This window comes from Abrus precatorius, unplaced genomic scaffold, assembly GCF_003935025.1.
Source record: "Abrus precatorius isolate BTA unplaced genomic scaffold, Abrus_2018 Scaffold10, whole genome shotgun sequence".
Classification (NCBI taxonomy): domain Eukaryota; kingdom Viridiplantae; phylum Streptophyta; class Magnoliopsida; order Fabales; family Fabaceae; genus Abrus; species Abrus precatorius.
Genome location: NW_020874292.1, coordinates 17759930 through 17781983, shown reverse-complemented (window position 1 = coordinate 17781983; position 22054 = coordinate 17759930). Strand labels below are relative to the sequence as shown.

Genomic DNA, 22054 nt, shown 5'->3' with positions numbered 1-22054 from the left:
TCTGCTCTTAGAGCTCTTCATTTTAGGGCATATACTTAAGTGCAGATCATGTCCTCCACCTTCTTAAGCACAAGAGAAAGAGCATATCTGGTAATAAATATAAGAGACATAGAATCCACAAAGCGGCTCCATGCCATAAATGTCATCTACTGTCTCTGACCATATAGCATCCTCATCAATGGACTTCTAAGTCTTGAGAAAAGGCTTTCTTAAGCCTTTGACCATAGTCATCCTATAGTTTAGTGCAGATAATTATATATTAGCTTCAAATAATATTTTCTAAATCTTTAATAAAAAATTGTAGTGTTAGTAATTATACTTACATATGTAATATGAGATCATGTATCAATCCACATAATTTTGTCTCCCTTACAAGTATGTGTCTTTTTAAACATTTCTCTATGCGTAAGTAGCTTCTTCAACGACTTTTCGTATAATTTCAATTAATAAATCTCTCGAATATCAATTATAAACTCAGTTTGAACATTGGAATGCTTAACCTCTTTATCCAACTTTGATAATTTATTAGCCTTTTTAAGTTATTCTCTATTTCACTTTTGTCCTAAAATAATAATAACACCCATTAATTTAATTATAATAAATTTACTTAAAATTTATAAATTTTTAATAATTTGAATAAAAATTAAAATGTTTTAAATTATAATTTTTAAAAAATATTTCCATGAAATTAAAGGAAATTAATTATAAAAATATAATAAAATAATATTAAATGTTATCTTAATTATTTGTTGACTTCCATCGTAGGATTTCAAAAATAAGTTATCCCCTTTTTAGAGTATTATTGTTTGAATATATTCATTTGTTATGAAACTTGACTAAATAGAGAATTGATTATACCGTACAAGCAAACTAATTTAGCTTGGGGTTATTATAAAATGAGGATTAAGTTCCTAACAACTTGCAAACTGAGAAGAGAGGATCAATAGGAAGAAGATTGAAACTTTCGAACCATGGAGAAGAAAGATTGGAACTGTGGCCAAGAAAATTAAGGTTTTTAACCTTGTATGTGAAAAAATTAATTTAATCATCTTATTTTTTATGTAATTAAGACCTAACTATTCTCTAAATTTTCATCTATCTCTTATAATAATTACACGTGTGAATTATTCTCTAATTTATATTTTTAAATTATTATTTTAATATATTTTTAGTAAAATAAATAAATAGCATTATTATTATTTTTTCTTTTGGTCTGCATGAGAGATTGGGGTTTCTTGAAGCTTCAGAAACAGATTCTGAGAGGGAGTGTGGTTGGCGTTGCAGCAGAAATCCTAATCTATAAATAGCATTATTTAATCTTATAATAATTACGAGATGTATTAAATGGTAATGAGTAAAGTATATAAGATAAATATTAAATATTTAAATCAATTGGTACAGAGTTGTTACAACTTAATTCATATTATTAAGTTCAAGTTTTATAATTAAAAAAAAACACTTTAGATAAAAAAAAAATCAAAAAATAAAAGATGCTTAACTTCTTGGTTGTTGGCAAAAGCATACCCCGGATTCTTCAAAATTCTTCATTTAATGCATTCATGCAGAAAGGTTGATGGAAGTGATAGTGTTACCGCTCGGTGTAGATGAGAACCACCAATCAGATCATAACATATACCCACGAAAAATAAACAAAAAGTCATCATGAATATAAGATTTTGTTCACAATGTTTATATTTCTTGTCGTAAATGTCACAGTCATCTCAAGAACTAAGAAAATTTTTCAGGGACAGAATTAGATTCTAAAAATTTAATATCTACTCGCTAGGAAAATATTTCATGCATTATATAAATATTCAAAAGAAAAATGTATATAACAATTCAAATAAAAATATAAATAATTATTATTGAACACAAATTAATTTATAGAAATTATTTTAGGTTAATACATGATAAATTTTGAAAAACAGGTAACAAAATTTTCAAAAAAAAATGATAACGTGAAATAAAAATAAAAATAATTATTCTAAAAAATTATATTAAAATATTAAATGTAAAAAGTTTTAAATAAAAATGTTAAATAACGATAAAAATATGTCCTAAAATAATAAAATATGATGAAAAAACATAATTCTAAAGATTCAAAGCTTTAATTTTATTATATAAAAAGCAATCGAAACACTCAGTGCGAAAAATTAATATTGTAAAAAATTTTCAATAAGATAAAAATTGAAAATATGAACAAAAGCAACTACCAAATTGTTAGCTGTCGAGCTGCGAGCGCCAGACAAGCCATGTGACTATGTGTGGGATTTCATCAAGCATAAATACCTTGGCGTCTTTCTGTTTTCAAAAGCAAGATGTTTCTAGAAGAACCTAGATTTTTCCTACTTTGAACCAAAGTACCGTGTTATATCTTGATCCTCACACAACGGTCAAGTTATTACTAATCAATCAATTAATTAAATTTTAATCATTATATTTTAAATTTAAATTTTTACACTTAAACATGAGTGTTATTATTAAGAGTAGTATTGCTCTTTGTTTCAAAACATTCGTATAGAAATCTACCCAAAGCAATGTATGAGTTCTATGCTAAGGTTTCTAAATAAAAGTAATTTTGTATTAAGAATTATCTTCATCTTCTTTAGGTTATATAATTTTTAAAAATAAAGTTATTTGAATTAATTTTGATTTATTGTACGAGATTAAAGACATCTTTCCTTTTTTTAGATAAGTTGATTTGAAATTTTTTATAATATTAATTAATTTTAGTTTAATTTTTTATTCACCATATTAATATTGTACTTGATTTAACATTTTTTATGATTTTTTATTTTAATATTTTTATTTCTATTTAAAAAATAATAAAGTATTCATTATTATTAATCAAATTATTTATTATTTTATTTAAAAGTATGCGTATAATACACATAAAATTTACTAGTATATTATTAAAAATAAAATTATTTGAATCATCACAGACTCACAGTGACGGGCAAATCCAATGAAATAGGAATATTAATGGATAATGTTTGAGTAGGATGATGTCACTGAAACCGAACTGGACCGGTTAATTGAATTGATTTGACTGTAAACTAAACTAACAAGTAAATAAAAAATTTTAAATATATTTTATAAATTTAAAACAAATAAATATTTTAGTTATTAATAATAAATATTTTATTATCTTAAATAAGAATAAATTCAAAATTAAAACAAATTAAAATGAAATTAAAAGTTTAAAAATTAATATATTAACATATTTTCATTTAAAATGAATTCTAAAAATAATTTTCTTTTAGAACTAAAACTCATAAAAATGTATATAAAAGTAAATTGGTTGGTTTAAAGGAAGAAAAGTCACCAATATTGACAAAGAGGGAATTTAACAAAAGAAAAAAATATTTTTTAATTTATTAGGAAAGAGAAAATAAAGAAAAACAAAATAAATGAATTTATTATAATATTTTAATATGTTTAAATAAAATTAATTTAAGAATAATTTTGTAACACCTTAAATTTAATTTTAAAATAATAAATTTTACAAAATAAGAATAATAAATTTTTTATTTTTAAATAGACTTTTCCAACGCATAATTTTGACAAAGTATTTCAAAATAATAAGGATTTACAAATTTTGATCAAGTAACTGTTACAGAACTAATCTAAATATATCATATGTTCAAAATAAAATCTAAGCTCTATAGCAATATCATTCATTCTTTCACTGAGCTCAGTGCTGATCGTCTTGGTCACCTGAAAAACAAATGTAAGGATAAGCACTCTACACTGTCTAATACACGCAAACATAAAGACTCACCTCACACACTTCACATAATTTCTAATATATTCTACACAAGTATTATCAATCACAAACAACACTTACCACGCATTCCATTTCAGTTCACAACCGATGCATTCACTGCACTAACAACATTTTACACATACGTGCGCTCACTGCACATAGCCACGCTTACTGTGGCACTGTGATCACAGTTTCACACCATGGATAGTCGCTGGTTACTCCTGCTTCACAGATACAACGTGTGCGGTCACGAGTCACTTGGCAAATGTGTTGGTCAAAGGTCTAGTCAGGAGGAGAGTGTGCGGCCTGTGGTGCACCCATGCTCACTGTTGGTGTCCCCATCATCTACTCTCTTCCCCAAAGTATTTCTACCGTCTCTATCTTCCACACCTCCAGTGTATCGCTGAACTATTCATAGCATATTCACAATCGCATTTAACATGCCCTTTCACACACATTTCAACCACATACAATATTCATATTTGCACACAACACACAGGCCCACATTATTTCACAGCACACGACACATATGCCCATATTCCACCACACAAGGTTTAATCATATAGTTTTTATCATAATATCCCTACAACCATTCACTTTATCATACCCAATATTTCTCAATATCGATAGTACTGAGTTCCACATGATCTTTCTACCACAATTTCGCTACAATCAATTAATTCTACCAAACACACACATTCTAAACCATCCACATGACAATGCATAGCAAATTACATGACATTCAACACAATGAGATAAGGTAGAGTCCCCCTTACCTCAGATTGAAGACCCACACATGAAATCAACGAAGGAAGTGCTCCCCACACGAATTTTGTCCTAAATATATGGAAGAATTCCATGAGAACCAAGGGAAATCAAGAAAACTGAGGATGAGAAATCGAAACTCTAACCATTAAAACTTACCTCCAAGTATTCCCAACACAATTTCAACCTTTGATCTGACTCCCAAATGACTTTGGAGGTAATTTAACCGGTGAAATAAGGTTTTGGGTCAAAAGAATCGAAGAGATTTTAAAGAGAGAAATGGGAAATAAATTTTTCAAACTCTAACCCTTTCAAATACTCCTTTAGTCGCGACACTCTCGCTGCAGCGAGGCATCTCTCGCTACAGTGACGTACCTTGTCGCTATAGTGAAAATCTCAGAGGAAACTGCATCCTTGTTTGTGCATAATCTCGCTACCGCGAGACTACATCCAGAAATGTATTCCTCACTGTCGCTCTCTCGCTTCAGCGAGGAACCTCTCGCTACAGCGATAAGGTGACAATTTCACACCTTCCTCCTAGAGTCTTTTCGCTACAACGAGAACACCCTGCACCATATACTTAGCCTATTTTAAATAGTCCAAAAAAATCAATCTCAATGCACAATTAGCATCCATATCATATTTTATAAACGCACACATATTTACATGTATATTGTCAGGCCAACATATTTATAAATGAATTATTCCTATTAATTCATAATACATATATTTGGACAATATGTAATTCCATATGCTGGATTGTGAATGGATAAGCTATGCAGTTACCGGATGAAAGTTGCGAGTTGCAGAGCCGTATGGTAAATCGTTAAGTAAGACTAGTACCGAAAGTTTTGATTGGATATCAAATATTTTACATAATCATTATTTCTTTTTAATGGTGCTGTATATGCTTGGATTACGAGAGAGAGTTGTATAAGCGCTGATTAAGAAGTACTGTATTTACAGTAATGCAAATTGGTGTTGTTGAAAATGGTTAACTATGTGGGTTAGAGATTGAGTTTTAAGTGTGTTGTATGTGTGATAACTTAAGAATTATAGTCAACAGCTTGTATTGTTCCATTTTTGGAGAAATTGAGAGTTCTGGATGTTGAGTGTCTCGCTCAAGCGAGATAAGATAGGATCTCTCCAACTGTCCCCTCGCCCAGGCGAGAAGGGATCTCGCTCAAGCAAGGAGTACCAAAAAAATTGTGTGGCTCTCTGGATGCTGCTTGCTCAGGCGAGATGGAGCTCGCTCAAGTGAGGTGTTCCTCGTTCAAGCGAGAATTATAATAATCTGGGAAGTTTCATTGTCTGGTTTTCTTGCCCAAGCGAGAGAGGAGCTCGCTCAAGCGAGTGCGCACAGATTTGGAGGAGTATTTAAGGAGCCTTAGTGCCAGAAACTTCATTTTTCTCACTAGATAGCTTCTCTCTCCCATTTCTCTCTATTCTCTCATTTCTTTTTCTTAGAGAAAACTTTCTTGAAGCTGAATTCCTTCCCTATTAAAGTGAGATCGTCTATCTTATCAAGATCTAGGTGAGTTTTTGGAGCTTAGTTCCTCGTCTTTACTCTTGTTTCTTGCTTTCTCTTTCTTAATAGACTTATACATGTCATTCTGAGTAGATCTGAACTGTTCAAGTTGTATCTCATACTCAAACACTTGATCTATCTCTTTGTGAAAAACAAGATCTTGGAACTTACTCCAGGTAAGAGGAGCTTATTTAAGCTAATTTATTTACTTAATAATTATGAAGTTAATTGAGAATTTAGTCTTGTTATAGTTAAGAATGAATTGTTGAATGGTCAGATTCTAGATTAAAACCCAAAGTAGTATAGCTGAGTAGATTTCTCAGTTGCTTAACTAAGCTGATTTGGTTCATGAGATAGATAATTTTGTATTAGATGAGGACCAACTATTGTATGAATAAGTTTTAGGATAAAACCCAAAATATGTATGATTGAGTATATTTCTTTGCTGTTTAATAATTGTTTGGAAAACTATGGTAGAATATGATATGTTGTAATGTTGTGTTGTACATGCTGAGGATGTTAAATATGCAAAAATATTTAAATAATGTTTTAAGCGGCTTAATTTTATTATGCAATAAGTGCTGGAATGTTTAATTAATACTGTGGAATGCTTGGTTTTACTATGATAACATATGTATGGGTGTGCCGTCAATGCTGGATGAAAATGAATATATTGTTGTATTGCTGATGTTGAAATTAGATTTAATACTGTTGTATCATATTGATTTAATTATGCTGCACCACATTCATTTTCATCATTCCAAAACTGCATAAAACCCTGAGCTATGCTTGTCTGGATATAGATACTGAGATGGGTCGCTCCTAGACTGGAACAGTTCCTCTGGATTACTTAAGCTGTAAAACTAGATGAAAACTGAATCGCTGCATTTGCATTAGATGGGCTAGGAAAGGGGCTGGACATACTGCATTAATTGATTGAAATTGCTATGTTGGTTGCTATAAACCATAAGTGTTGTGCAAATGATTTTGCTATATTCACACTCTATAATTATGATCTTTATTTAAATAAGCTCACCCTTGTGTTTGTTTGTGTTTTTGTGTGTTTATGCTGCAATGATCGTACGATGATACGTAAGCAGGAATAATAGATGGAGTGTTTAAATTACCTGCTGAGGAGTCTAATTAAAGAGTGATCCGGGTTAAAGATTTTAGAATATGTATTTTAGCTTTAGTAATTTAGGTTTTTGACTGAAGCTAAAGTTTTGATATAACTATTATACAGAGTTTGTGTACTCTGAGCTTTAGTTGTAGCCACTATTGTAATCATATACATACTTTTATGCTATATGTCTTATATGTAAGATTTTTATTTTTTTTGAGATTTTATTTATGTATGGATTATTAAGGTGTCGATGAGGGTGTTAAAGTTAAAGATTTATAAAAAAAAAAGTATATTATTTATAATATATCTATATTGACTCATATTTTGAAATTGAATTGGAAATAGTAATTTAAAATGTCATTAATCCTTATAAAAAAGGGTTATGACATATATTCTCATAACTATTCAATTTTTGTTATTATCATATCAAACTCATCACATACTTAATGCACATTCCAATATCCATTTACACACACATGTGTATATATATATATATAATAATCAATCAGGGCGTTACAAATTCAATTTAATTTTAAAAAAATATTAAATATTTTCATTTTTAATCTACATATTACAGGTGAATCAATTGGACTGATAGGTTAATTTATAATGAACTACTGAACCAAGTAATAAAAGATGGGTAAGTGGAACTGCAGCCAAACTAAAGAACTCTCGTTTGTATTACAAGAGTTGTTAGAATGTAGTGTTCGTCCTTTGTATAATTCATTTTAAAAAAAGTTAATTTTGTTATTTCATCATCTAAATTTATCTTTTTTATTTAGTTTTAATTATTTTTAAATTATCCTTTTAAAATTTTAAGAGTTGTTTGGTAAGAAAATTTTTGAAAAAATGAAAAGAAAAATATAAATTTTATATTTTAAATAAATATATTTAAAATTAATATTTTTAACATAATAAAAAATAAAAATTAATATATTAACATAAATTTAATTTATTAATTATTATAAATATTATATATTTTTTAATTTAAAATTTTAAAATGTTTCTTTTTTTTTCTTTTTCTCTAACATCCCTCTCCCAAAAATACTTAAAATTAATTAAGTATAGTAAAATAATATTTTTGCATATAAAAAATTACAAAGTTTAAACATATAATTATCTCTTTAAAATGGTGAATGTAAATATTCCATAAGCATTTTCCAAACCTGCTGGCTTTTCCCATCTTGGTAGGGCACACCCCCTTTTCCAAAGAAAATTGTAATATATATATATATATATATATATATATATATATATATATTCTTTTGTTATAATAATTTGCCAAAAATTATATTTTTTAATGATTATTAAATTTGATTGAAGAATTTTTCTACATACTATATTACAACCCGCGTATTAAAATATTTTGTCTAATAAAAATAACTATTAAAGCGTAAAAATTAATTATATTTTTATCAAAACTATAATTTTTAACATCTATTATTTTTTAATTTTAGTGAATATTGACATTGATTAAAGAGTTCTAGATATTGAGTTATAATCTATTTATCAACATTTTATATGATTTAACGAAAAATTAAATTGGATAATTTTATTTTTCTTCAATTGTAAAATTTTTATATTCTGACAAAAATTGATCAAATTTTATTTACATCATTAACGTATGATTTTTGTTCTAACAAAAGAAACATAGCAAGATTTAATAATTAATATTATTGGAAAGAACTCACTTATGACAATAATAAAAGTTAATAGACTAAATTGAATAAAAAAAATTAGAGAGTAAATATATAATTAAATAAAGTTAAAAGAGAAAATAATCAATTTTATCAACATAGCATCCTTTTTTATGACTTTTATTTCAATTAAAAAGGTAAAATTAGTTACTTAATTATTTATTTTTTTATTTTAAATTCTTTCTTTATTTTTTTAGTTTAATTTAATTTTTTAACTTGTTTTTCTACATCAAGTTAGTTAGTTTTTTTTTCCTTATAAGATCGTTAAAACTTGGTAAAAACTATTTTTTACAATAATTTTCAAAATTGATTAAAAATTTTCTCTAAATTTTATTGTATGACCAATTCATGATCTTGAGTTGCACTGAACACTTTTCAAAAGTTAGAAAGAATTATTTAAACATAGGGAAATCCTGACAAATTCTAAGTCAAAGAATATTTTTATATAAAAATATTTTATAATATATCTCAATGTATAAGAAATATTACATATTGCGAATGAAAAAAACCATATTTACGTACTAAAATTTTCAGGGATAACCTTATCAAATTATAAAATTATTTGTATGAAATATTTATCATTAATTACACAATCAAGCCCTCAAACAAAAATTGATTGCAGGAAATCAAAAGAAAAAGTGATAAATTGGTATAGAAAATACAAATTACATTTATTTCTATTACATTTAAATTGATAGATTGGAATATATATATATATATATATATATATATATATATTATTGGTTGAAAGTTTATAAATTTTGAAGTGGACAACTTTGTATTAAAAAAATACATTTGCAAAAAAAAATAGTCTAAAAAAATATATTACAGAGTATAAATCATGAACCTCAAAATTAATTGGACATTAAACTAGTTAAAAATCAATTAAAAAAAATAATCAAGAATTGCCTGAATTGGGGTTAGCACCCAACACTGCCTAAAAAAATGAGACTATAATTTATTCAACTTAACTTGATTATTTTAAATTACATAACTTTCTATATTTATAGAAAAATATGATAAAAAATAAGTAATCATAATAATAAGAAATAAATCTTAGTAATAATACCAATCCAATAAATCCTAATATCATAATGAAATCTTCGTTGTAATAGGTGAAATAATTCCAATAATAATAAATTTACATAAATTAAAACACATTCTAAGAAAATTGAGACTTTAATGAAATCAATCTCAAATTCTAATTGAATTTGAAAATAATAAAGCTAAATAATGTATGCCCATATATGGTTTATCTCCTTAATTTAGCACTTATAAGCAAAATCTTCTTTAAGAACTTCAATTTTTAGCTCAAAATTTTTAGTTTGTTCATTATTTTTTTTAACCTTTTAATTTGTACTCTTATAATGTGATCACTTAAATTTTAAAATAAATCTTTTAAAGAACTTGAATTAATTATATCATAAAAACATAATACTGCAGCAATTAAAACTTTCTTTGTTTTTTTTTTACTACTTTAATACAATGGTACACTGCTTGTAATGTATTTACTTTATACTATTTTTTCACAATTGACTTCATTTGATTTGGAACGAAGTAACACCATTGAGAAATCTTCAAACAAATTGAACCAAGTGTTTGCAAAAATTTCGCATTTAGATTACTAGATATTCCAGACTTTTTAATTTTGAATTTCTATTGACTATATATAACATTATAAATTATATGTACTGTTTGCTTTTGGTACTGAAAACTTTGTCAAGCCAACAATTATATTTATTTAATAATTTTAATTACGTTTGTGAAATAATCATAACTAGATAAATTTTAAAAGCATGAGATGTCTTGAGACCTGCATGAGATCTATTTCTTAGTTACTTTATTCATATAGTTTTAGGATGAAATATTTTTATCACATACAACTTAGATTTGATAAATAAATTACAGAAACAAATATATACATAACAAATTTTATATTAAAATACATTGATTCTTAAATCATAAGATAATATATAAATAAAAACTGAGAGAAATGTATCATAATACCTAAAGTGAATAAACATACACAAATAAAAATTAAAAAATTATGAAAAAACAAAATAAAGTTTAAATTACATGAGTAAATATTTTCATTTTAGCTAGATGAAAATTTCACATAAAATATATAAATATCTTAATTATAATAATAAATACTTGTTTTTACATTCTTGAATATAAAACCTTACATAAATTTTTTTTAATATAATATGACAATAAATATTGAGATGACAATCAAATAAAAATAATGCATGAAATTATATTAACATACAAATGATAATATATATATATATATATATATATATATATAAATATATAACTAAGTATATAAATAATATATTTATGTTATGTAATATAGTCTACAGGTTATACTTAATACTATTTATTTGCTATTAGATAATAATTTCAAAAGCAATATTTAAACCATACATTATACAGACACATGCAATTTAATGACAAACATAATTTAATATTTTAAAACCAAGTAAATTATAAATAAACTTATAAAACCATAGGATGACATTTTAGAAAAAATTAATGCAGGGCTTTAAAATGAAGACATCTAGGATCATCAATTCATTTATATTCTAATATAAGAGTAGTATTATTTTTATTTTAAATTTAATTATTAAATAATATATATGCAAATAAGCATCAGAATGATTACTCAAGTTTTCTATCTTCTATAAAATTTTACATACACTATATGTAAACTCACCCATTTTAATATGTAATACCCGTGTTTATTGTGAGTACTTTATCATAAATTTAATTTCTCAAATATATAAAGTATGACCATAATAATTATAATGAATAATTAAAATTAAATTATAGAAAAACAAATATAGTGGCAAGAAACTTTGAGCAATTAATTTATTATTAAAATTTATAAGAGTAATGTGATGACAATTTAGATATTTAAACAATTAATTGAGGTTAAAAAATAAAAGGAGGAGGAGCTAACGTGGTGAAGCATTTACTCATTATTATCCAACATGTAATCTCACCCGGCATTAAGGGCGCACAACCTGGTGTGGATAGGATTAGTCCAAAAGGAGAAAGAAGGAAGAGAGGAGAAAAGAAAAGAAAATACATGTTTTCGTTTTGCAGAGAAGGAGGCATCAACCAGTAGCTACTGTTCCTCTAAGCTCGACTACTACGACACTGGTGTTATCTCTGCTTCCCTTTGCCAATGCTATATCAGCCAAGAGTCTTGCAGCCTCAGCTGCACGGCTTTGATGATTCCCAATCCCATTGCACACTCTCCTTATCTGCCCCTTGAGGCATTTCCTCACAACTTGGCATGCAACTTCGCTTGAGATCACATCCCACAACCCATCACTTGCTAGTATCAGAAACTCATCCTGCTTGCTACGTTTGGTCACCATCACTTCTGGCTTCGATATTACATATGGCCGAAGGTACTGATCTCCTGCGTCCAAAATACAAAGAAAATTGGTTCACACCCACTGCACAAACAGATCAATCATGTTCTAGCAGAACAACCAAACATACAAATTGCTGAATAATGAATCTGAGCGACATTAATTAATGGATTTGAAACAATATTCAAATGAAGTTAAGTCTTACGAAATATATGATGGTTTCACAAATCACATGCAAATCCACTATTACCATTTATTAAAAATAATTAAATTATTAAAAATAAATAAATCACTGGTTTAATTAAGTTCTACGCCAGGTTTGACTGTTTAGGCATGTGCGGATTAGAGTGAAGATATTCCATGCAATTTGATAGATAAGGAATTACGGATTCCGTAATCTTGAGATCTATATCCATTCCATAATATTGTCTGCACTTAGCATTGGAAAGCTCCACGTGTTACGATTAGATAACGCACTTGGAAGATTGGGGACAATTGTCCAGAGTATTTAAATAATTGAATTTCTGTCCTATCTTCAAGTTTAAGACTTCAGCCAACGAGAAATTCTACTAATAATTTTTCAATTAAAAACAGTTGAGATATGCATAACAACAACTGAGGCCACCTTGTTTTATATACAAGAATCATTCTACTATATTCCTTTTTCGTAGGATGATCTGAGCTATAGGGTGTTATCTCGATTGGTTAGAGACTTCGAAGGCAATAATTGTAGATAATCAAATTTAAAGTCAGAGATTGCCGGTAACAATAATACTCAGGTTTCTTTTTGTCAAAGTTGCTCTGCTACTTTAAGAACCACGAGGGAGCTGAGATTCTTCTGCTTTTGCAGACTGAGAAGGTAGAAACATCATGTTAAAAAACGCCAAAGGTAGAGGGATACACATATAACACAGGCAGTGCAAATGTCATCAAGGGGCATAATTAACAAATGAGGTGATCAATTAATATTAGTAATCTGCATATATGTAGGCCTTAAAAGGTTCAAACTAACCTATGGATCGCGAAGTGGCAAGAACACCAAACACGCGCTGGCCATTCCAGTTTATGACCCTTCCACCAGCCTCTTCAATTCGCATCAACTCATCAGGCCTGTCGGGCTGCGCACAGAGAAGGGAACCACCATGCCATTATCTTATCTTATATAATAAATTGCTTTGCCATGTAAAATTGTCAGACATATTAATGAATTATATAAAGTAAATGTAAACTTTCTTCTTTAGAGTTAAATTTAAATAATTTATAATAATAATAATGGTTTATTAAAACAACATTTATTATACTTTTTATTATAATGGATATTTTTAAATAAAAAATTATTACTTTCAATGGCTTAAATTGAGGAACATGGCAAAAACCTTAAATAAAAGCTTTGATGCACCCTGATACAATAAAGATCTCAGATTTCCTATTAATAATCGACTCCCCCGTATGACAAAAAGGCAACTCTTCGTTTACATTCGTAAATGGTCGCTACACAGTCACACTCAAGAGCAACAATTTTGGCCTATCTAAATATTCATCATCAAAGAAAAGCATTGACTTGGATGTTCACATATACGGATATTTTAAACATAATGTCAAAATTGTCAATCAAAATGGTGGTGTGCCAGCTTTTGGCAGATTAAGGAGTCATAGCAATAACATAGAAATAATAAAAAATGGAAATGGAAGCAAAATTGATGCACATATAATCATCAATATTCAATACTAAAAAGAGCCGTATAGGGATAAAAAAATTAAAATAGAACTCTGAGTAACCAATTCAAATCTGTTGCACACGTTCGTAAGGATTTTGTTTTTTGTTTTTTGTTTTTTTCTCTTTTCAGTATCCCATGCCTCAGTTAACTTTTATTTGAAGGAAAAACCATACACTAAATAATTAAGAATATGAAAACAAATATACCTTATGATCACGAGATAAGTTCACGGCTTCCCCTCCTCTTCCCATCACGGCTCTACAATCGCCGCAATTGGCGACGACAATATCCACCGCTGCTACAACGGCCACAACCGCCGTGGAACCCACCGTCCTGACTGCCGCATTATCGGCCACCTCACTATCCATTTTTCGAAAACACCCTTCCATCACTCTCTCCCAGTCCCATTCCACACTCCTCTCGACCTCCTCCGCCACCAGCCGGTGTAACCGTTCCCGGCACGCCTCCGCCACCTGAGCTCCGCCGTGACCGTCGTACACTGCGAAGAAGTCACACTTCTCTCTCTCCTTCGTCACAAACCCTATCTCCACGCTCACCGCGTCCTCCATCTCCTTCCTGTTCCCTATCACCGACACCGACCCGTACGACAAAACGTCGTCGTTTCGTTTCAACGGCCACCGGTCCTCCTCCTCCGATGACGACGACGCCAGCGAAAGAGATATTTCCACATGCTTGTGAATCTCCCTTCTCTCTCCCTCCGAATCGACGACTTTCGCCTCCTCCGGGGAAACGCCGGTGGCGCCATTCCCGACGCGTATCTTCGCCTGGCAAGTGTACTTCATTCGCCGGATTTTGAGCCTTCTCCGGTTAGTATTCTCCAACCTGGCGAGCATCTGGCCGGAATCAAGGTCCACTCGCCGGAAAGATTTAACGGGCGGCGAGTGGCGTTTTGGGTTCTTCATCGTCGTTTTTGCATGTAACGAACAAAACAGAACACGAAACTCAATGCACAAAAGAAATTAAAAAAAGAACGCGAATAAAGAAAAACGGCATGTAGTGAGGGAGGAGCGAATTTAAAGTGTTTGATTGCGAGATCTGAGAGACGTTGAATCGGGAGCGTTGATTTGAAAGGAAGTGTATGATGAGGGTAACAGGTGGATATTTAAGGAGCAGTGAGTTGGATTGTAGCGAAGGAGACGTGGACGGGTGAGATTGAAGGGTGGGTACGTGGAACGTTGATGCTGGGGGGAAGTGATACGGTTGTGTAAAAGATGTAGTAAGAGTGGGGCCAGTTGGTGAAAGGAGATGATAGAAAGAGAGAGGGAAGGGTCAGAGTCATAGGTTAGTTTACGTGGCATGACAGAGGTTGCTTTCCGTAAATTTTGCTTTTGTTGAGTTTCGCGAGGTTGAAGGACACGTGTTGACTATAGGTGGGTTGCGTCTTCGATTTGAGCCACAGATGCCTTTGCATCCTTCCCAACTACTGCACAGTACACAGAGACATACGCACGCACTCTCTTCCTCTCTTTCCTCATATTATTTCGTGTGGCCTCACCAATGCTAATTATGAATATGCACCTTGTTTTCTTCCCAATAATATCGTGAAAATTACGTGTTTCAAATTTTTGTTTTTATGTTATTTTAGTTTCGTATTTTATTCCTTCAATCTTATTTGTTGGTTTTTAATGCTTGTTTTGATGGTTTTTTGCATTTTTAAATTTGAAAATAGAAAAGAGGACATTCTGTGGGTGAATTATTACGGTCGTATACTTGTGGCCCGAAGTTGTAGGAAAAATATCTTCGGGCCAGCTGCGGTTTTCTCCTTCCCGCGCCGAGTTTCCATCGAAAAGACACACGGAACTGGCAATCAGTGACCTCTTTCATTTCTTTCGATAGACACGTGTGACTAAATTTCGTATTCTGTGGCAACTTACAATGTTTATTTTTGTAGTATTTTTTTATTAACTTCAGTTTTTGTTATTAAATTTAACTATTTAAAAATCATAAAATTTTATTAATAAATATATATTTATTATTTTAAAATTATAAAATTGTAACAAATATCTTTAGCAATTAATTATTTTTTTTATTTTTAAAATTTTAATATATTACATTAAATTATATTTTTAAATTTATTTTAATAAATTTTATAATTAAATTTATGTCATAAATTTTTATAAAATGAAAGTTGTTGAATACATATTTATTTGTTTTTCTACGAAGTAGCTTTTAAGTTATGACCAATTTTATAATATGATACTAAAATTTTTTAATTTTCATGTTAGGCTATTCCTACAAACTTAATGCAATAGATGACTAATTTTTGTTAAGTAAGGCCTTACAAACTTTAAACAGTAGATGTCTAATTTTTGTTGTAAAAGAGATGTTAAGATGTTTTAGATTAATTAAGAATATGACAATAATATTTGTTCCAAGAGAAAAAAAAAATTATGAGCTAATTTTTGAGATAATAAAATTTAATTTTTTAATTTATTTAAAGAGACGTTATTTAAGAAAATATAATATCTTAAAGCTAGTAAGTGACTAATGATCAAATCTCACATATCCTGAATACGAGATATCAAGTTTTCACATGGATGCACATTAAAGAAAATAATGCATTAGACTAATCTACCATAAGAACGTTACATGGATCATTACATGAAAGTCATAAACGATTCTTCATATAATAAGAATATATGTAGTTTATCGATTTGAAGTCATTACAATTTTTACATGTTCAATATTGTACTTTAATGTCGTCAAACATTGCTTGTAACAAGGTCATAAAGGCAATAAATAGGTATAATAGAAATCATGCAGAATGATGTAAGTGATGTAGAGGAATTTGTCCCTATGATGTAACAGAAATAATATTTGTAGCCATTTGATAGAGTAAGATTTTAGAATTCATGGCCATGTTTGAAAAGGATGAATATGATGATATATTTATTTCTAGAAAAACCTGCTCAAGTATATCAAGAAACATGAATAGAACTATACAACGATGACTTGTCCATGCCTTGTGATTAATTTATATATACGGACAAAGGAACCAACTATAGAAATAATTATTACATAATAGGTTATATCAATTTAAGGATAATTTTGTTATTTGAGTTGTATTGATGTGTTAGATGTCGCTTAGTATTTGTAATATTAAATATAAATGGTTAAATTTAATGTTATAACTAAATATAATAAATACTTACCAGGTCACACATATAGAACAAACTCACTAGAAAAAGTAATATTTTAGTTTAAGTGAAATATTACTTTATTAGATCAGGCTCATTAAGAATAAGCCTAGCCATAATAGGTAAGAGAGAATTGGGAATAGCCACTCCCATGTGCTTATAAATAAAGCATGAGATGTTTACATTTAAGACACCTCTCTCTCTCCCTTTCTCCCATAGGCTACTAGCATAAGCAACGAAGGAGGATTCTAGTACAATTGTTTGTGTGGACTTCCAAAGAGATGTGACTATCTTTACCATGTTTGTGCTCACATAAAAGGTAATCCTTATTCCTATTTTGTATGTTTTATACTTTAATACATGTATATCATAAGAGCAATTGAGAATCATTTAATGTTTCGTGGCACTATCTATGTTTGATTTTCAACTATGGTATTAGAGGTAACTTATGAAGATATGTTTTGAGCATTAAGTTTGTTACTATAAGAATTATGTGTTTTGGCTTTGTATGCTATTTTGTTTATTATATTCAAAATAATTTATGATTAATCATTTTGTGAAAACCTTATTGCCTTTTCTATTTTGAATGATGATTTCTATAGTGATAGTGATTTTATGTTTACATAAACAAACATGTTTAATATTAATTTATGTGCGTTTTGTTCATAAGCATGCTAATTACTATATTATATTTATTATTATAGTAATTATGTTTACGATCTTTCATATATGATCATGTTTAGTATGTATGGCATCATATCTACTCCTAATATATATGAACATGGATATTTGTTGCTATATGTTTTTCTATTTAGAACATGCCTATGCAGTGATTGATTTCTATATATGATCTTTACCTATTCAACAAAATTTTAAATATCATATGTTTGTATATTGAATTGTATAATTATTGACATAAATGTGAACGTATATTGTGAAGCGAAAATGAGAATCTCACACAATATGAAGTGTTTTTACTTAGGGCATTAATTAAGAGTTTGAGTTGAAACCCTAGCTATCATCCTTATATAATGAAATGTTTACAACTTCAATACTAGGGTTCAAATTGTTTGACACCCTAACTGTTAAGGAAAGCAAGATAAAATATGTTTATTTGATTGTAACTTGCTATATCAAGAAGGTTCTGGCTAAGGAAAGACTTGATATTTAAGCATGCTCATTGTAACGCACCTCTTTTTCTTAGAAACCTAGTTTATGACTTTATCAAATTTTAGAATAGGAAGCTGCTTGCACCTTGAAGGGGGGCTCCCTTTGAACTTCACATGTTATGCCTTATCTTTTATGTTTCTCTAAATTCTTTCTCATTTTTCTCCCCTCGTATGTAAATCAATGTTTCTTATTCTATATTATGTAATACATGAAAAAAAGGAAGTAACGATATTTTAGAAGATTTTTAGATGATAGAGGAAAGAGAAGACACTTTATATCACATTTATGTCACACTATATAATAGGACGTGTGAACCAAAAACCTATTAATAAATAAGAACACATTCCAACCAATTCCCAAAAAATATAAATTTGTATCAAATTCGAACAAACTTGATAATTATAATAACAATTGTCTCAAAAGCAAATATTTAGTTATTAAGCCTTCTAATAAATAAGTAATTAATAAGGCTAATATCAATTAAGTGTAGATATGTGAAAGTATAGTACTTTTATTTGTACTAGTGAAGTGCAATAAGATAATTGTAATATTCAATTGTCATTAATTGGGTTATAACTTAACTAGGTTATATTTATAGTATTGAAAACTTAGAGGCATTAAGTTGGTCATTAATTTATAAGATGAATTAGAATAAGTGTTATTCACTCAACTATCTCAAGTTGTATAAGACATAATTAAAAATAATTTTCTACCTAAATAACCTAATATTAAGATCTGCCAAAGCGAACATAAGACTAAGTAACATTTTGATCTTAACCCACTAGAAAATCTAGCAATGATATTTTTCTAATTCAACGAGGGTGGTTGGTTTGAATAAAAATAGTGAGAACATATTTTATGAAAGACCTAATTAAATGTGTTTTGTAAGACTTGATACTTATAAAATTATTTTATGTTGATATATTACTATGTCAACAAACATAACAGATAACATTTCATTATGATCTATTTTTGACAAAGATAAATTGTTTGAAACAAACTTCCTAAACTAGTACCAAAACTTGAAGATTATTTTCAAATATGAAAAGAAGTTATATGTTCTAGAAGAACTTCTTCCTAAACCACTTGTTGCTAGTGCCTCAAAAATTGACAATGATGCTTATAAGAAAAATCAGAATGATGCTATAGATATTGGTTGCCTTGTGCTTATTCTCAAATATGAAAAGAAATCATATGTCTTAAAAGAACTTCTTCTTAAACCACTTGTTGCTAATGCTTCAAAAATTGACGAGGATGCTTATAAGAAACATTAGAATGATGCTATAGATGTTGGTTGCCTTATGCTAGCCACCATGAACTCTGAAATCCAAAAGTAACATAAGAACATGGAGGTGTACAATATGATAGTACATTTGAAAAGACTCTATCAAGGCCAAACTAGGCAAAAAAAAAAATGAGATCCTTAAGGCACTTTATTAATGTAGACTAGTAGAGGAAAATTTTATAGTTGTTCATATACTTAAGACAACTAGGTATGTTAAGAACTTAGAGAGACTTGGGTTTCCACTAGGCCAAAAGTTGACTACTAATTTTGTCCAACTATCATTGTTAAGCGGTTTTAAGTAGTTCATCATGAACTATAAAATGAGCGAATTGGAGAAAATACTATCAAAATTGCTCTTGAGAATTGTTATACATAACAGTAAGACTATAGTGATGGTCTAATTGGCAAGAGGCAAGGGGAAGATGCAATATAAGCCCTAAAATAAGCCACAAGAGAAAAGTAAGGACAAATCTAGTACATCTAGTTTGAAGTTCATGGTGGAATGGTTAAGGAAAGAACTTGCTTCTACTTTGGCTAGAAAGGATATTGGAAGAGACAGTGTCCAAAGTATCTGAAGGAGAATAATAAGAAGGCAAGGTGAGACTTCCACTTTAGGTATTTATGTTATAGAAGTTAATCTATCTAAACATTTTATATAAGCCTTACTCCTTTTAAGTGGTATTGTCTATGCTTGAATTATGAGAAAGTTGTATAATTGCTGACTAGGGAGCATTGTATTTGCAGTTATGTATGATGGTGCTGTTAAATGTGATTAGCAGTGTGGGTTAGGGATTAAGTTTTAAGTGTGTTGTATGTATGATAACTTAAGAATTTTAGCCAAGGGCTTGTATTGTTTCATTTAGGAAGAATTGAGAGTTTGGGATGCTGAGTGTCTCGCTCCAGCAAGGTAGTTCTCGCTTAAGCGAGGCTGAGTTGTGTAGAATGAAACATTCTAGAGTGTTCTTGCTCAAGTGAGATCATTCTCTCTCAAACGAGATAAGATAAGATCTCTCTAACTGTCCCCTCGCCCAGGCGAGAAGGGATCTCGCTTAGGCGAGAGATGACCTCACTCAAGCGAGAGAAGCTCGCTCAGGCGAGGAGTAGCAGGAAAACTGGGTGGCTCTTTGGACCCGATCTCACTCAGGCGAGAACACTGCTCGCTTAGGCGAGATGGATCTCGCTCAAGTGAGGTGTTCCTTGCTTAAGCGAGAATTGCAGAAATTTGGAAGGTTTCACTGTTTATTTTCTCGCCCAAGCGAGAGTGAGCTTGCCCAGACGAGAAAGGAGCTCGCTCAAGCGAGTGCGCGTGAATCTGGAGGGGTATTTAAGGGGTCTCAAGGCCTAGAAACTTCATTTTCTCATTAGACAGCTTCTCTCTCTCATTTCTCTCTGTTCGCTCACTTCCTCTTCTTAGAGAAAACCTTCTTGAAGCCGAATTTCTTCCCGATTAAAGTGAGATTATCTATCTCATCAAGATCTAGGTGAGTTTCTATAGCTTAGTTCTCCGTCTTTACTCTTGTTTCTTGCTTTCTCTTTCTCAAGAGACTTATACATGTCGTTCTAAGTAGATCTGAACCGTTCAAGTCGTATCTTATACTCAAACGTTTGATCTATCTCTTTGGGACTCATGAGGAATAAGATCTTGGAACTCTTTCCAGGTAAGGGGAGCTTATTTAAGCTAATTTATTCGTCTAATAATTATGGAGTTAATTGTGAACTTAGTTCTGTTATAGCTGAAAATAAGTTGTTGAATGTTAGATTCTAGATTAAAACCCAGAGTAGTATAACTGAGTAGATTTCTTAGTTGCTTAACTAAATTGATTTGGCTCATATGATAGATAATCTTGGTTTAGCTGAGAATCAGTTCTTGTATGGACAAGCTTTAGGGTAAAACAAAAAGTATGAATGGTTGAGTGTATTCTTTGTTGTATGATTAGTGTTTGAAATGCTGTGGTAGAATATGATGTGATGTAATGCTATGTTATATATGTTGGAGTATTTAATTAATATTTGGGAGCTGTTTAGTTTTATTGTGTGTTGTATACTGAAATGCTGAATGTGGTTGTGAAAAAATATATATATATGGCTGAGTTGTTAAAGATGGATAAAATTATTTGTTTTGCTATATTGCTAAAGCTGAGAATGAATATTTCCTGTGTTGTAATATGCTGATTTAGCTATATTGTATCACATCCATCATTATCATCCCAGAGCTACCTAGGACATTGAGTTGTACTTGTCTGGATCCAGATACCGGGATGGGTCGCTCCTAGACTGAAATAGTTCCTCTAAATTATTTAGGCTTTGCATTAGATGAGTTGGGAAAAGGGGCTGGACATGCTGCATTAATTGATTGAAATTGTTGTATTGGTTGCTATAAACCATAAATGTTGTACAAATGATTTTGGTATATTTATATTCTGTAATTATGATTTTTATTTAAATAAGCTCACCCTTGTTC

At 29.8% G+C, this 22054-nt stretch overlaps 1 protein-coding gene across 1 annotated transcript; it reads right to left on the bottom strand.

Moving 5' to 3' along the window:
* Window positions 1–11820: 11820 nt before the first annotated feature.
* On the bottom strand, window positions 11821–15019 carry LOC113846919 (probable protein phosphatase 2C 8). The gene is made up of 3 exons (XM_027475677.1): window positions 14187–15019; window positions 13275–13380; window positions 11821–12309 (listed from the first exon to the last, which is right to left on the bottom strand). The coding sequence occupies exons 1-3, from the start codon at window positions 14901–14903 to the stop codon at window positions 11999–12001; spliced, it is 1134 nt and encodes a 377-aa protein (XP_027331478.1). The 5' UTR covers window positions 14904–15019; the 3' UTR covers window positions 11821–11998.
* Window positions 15020–22054: the final 7035 nt, after the last annotated feature.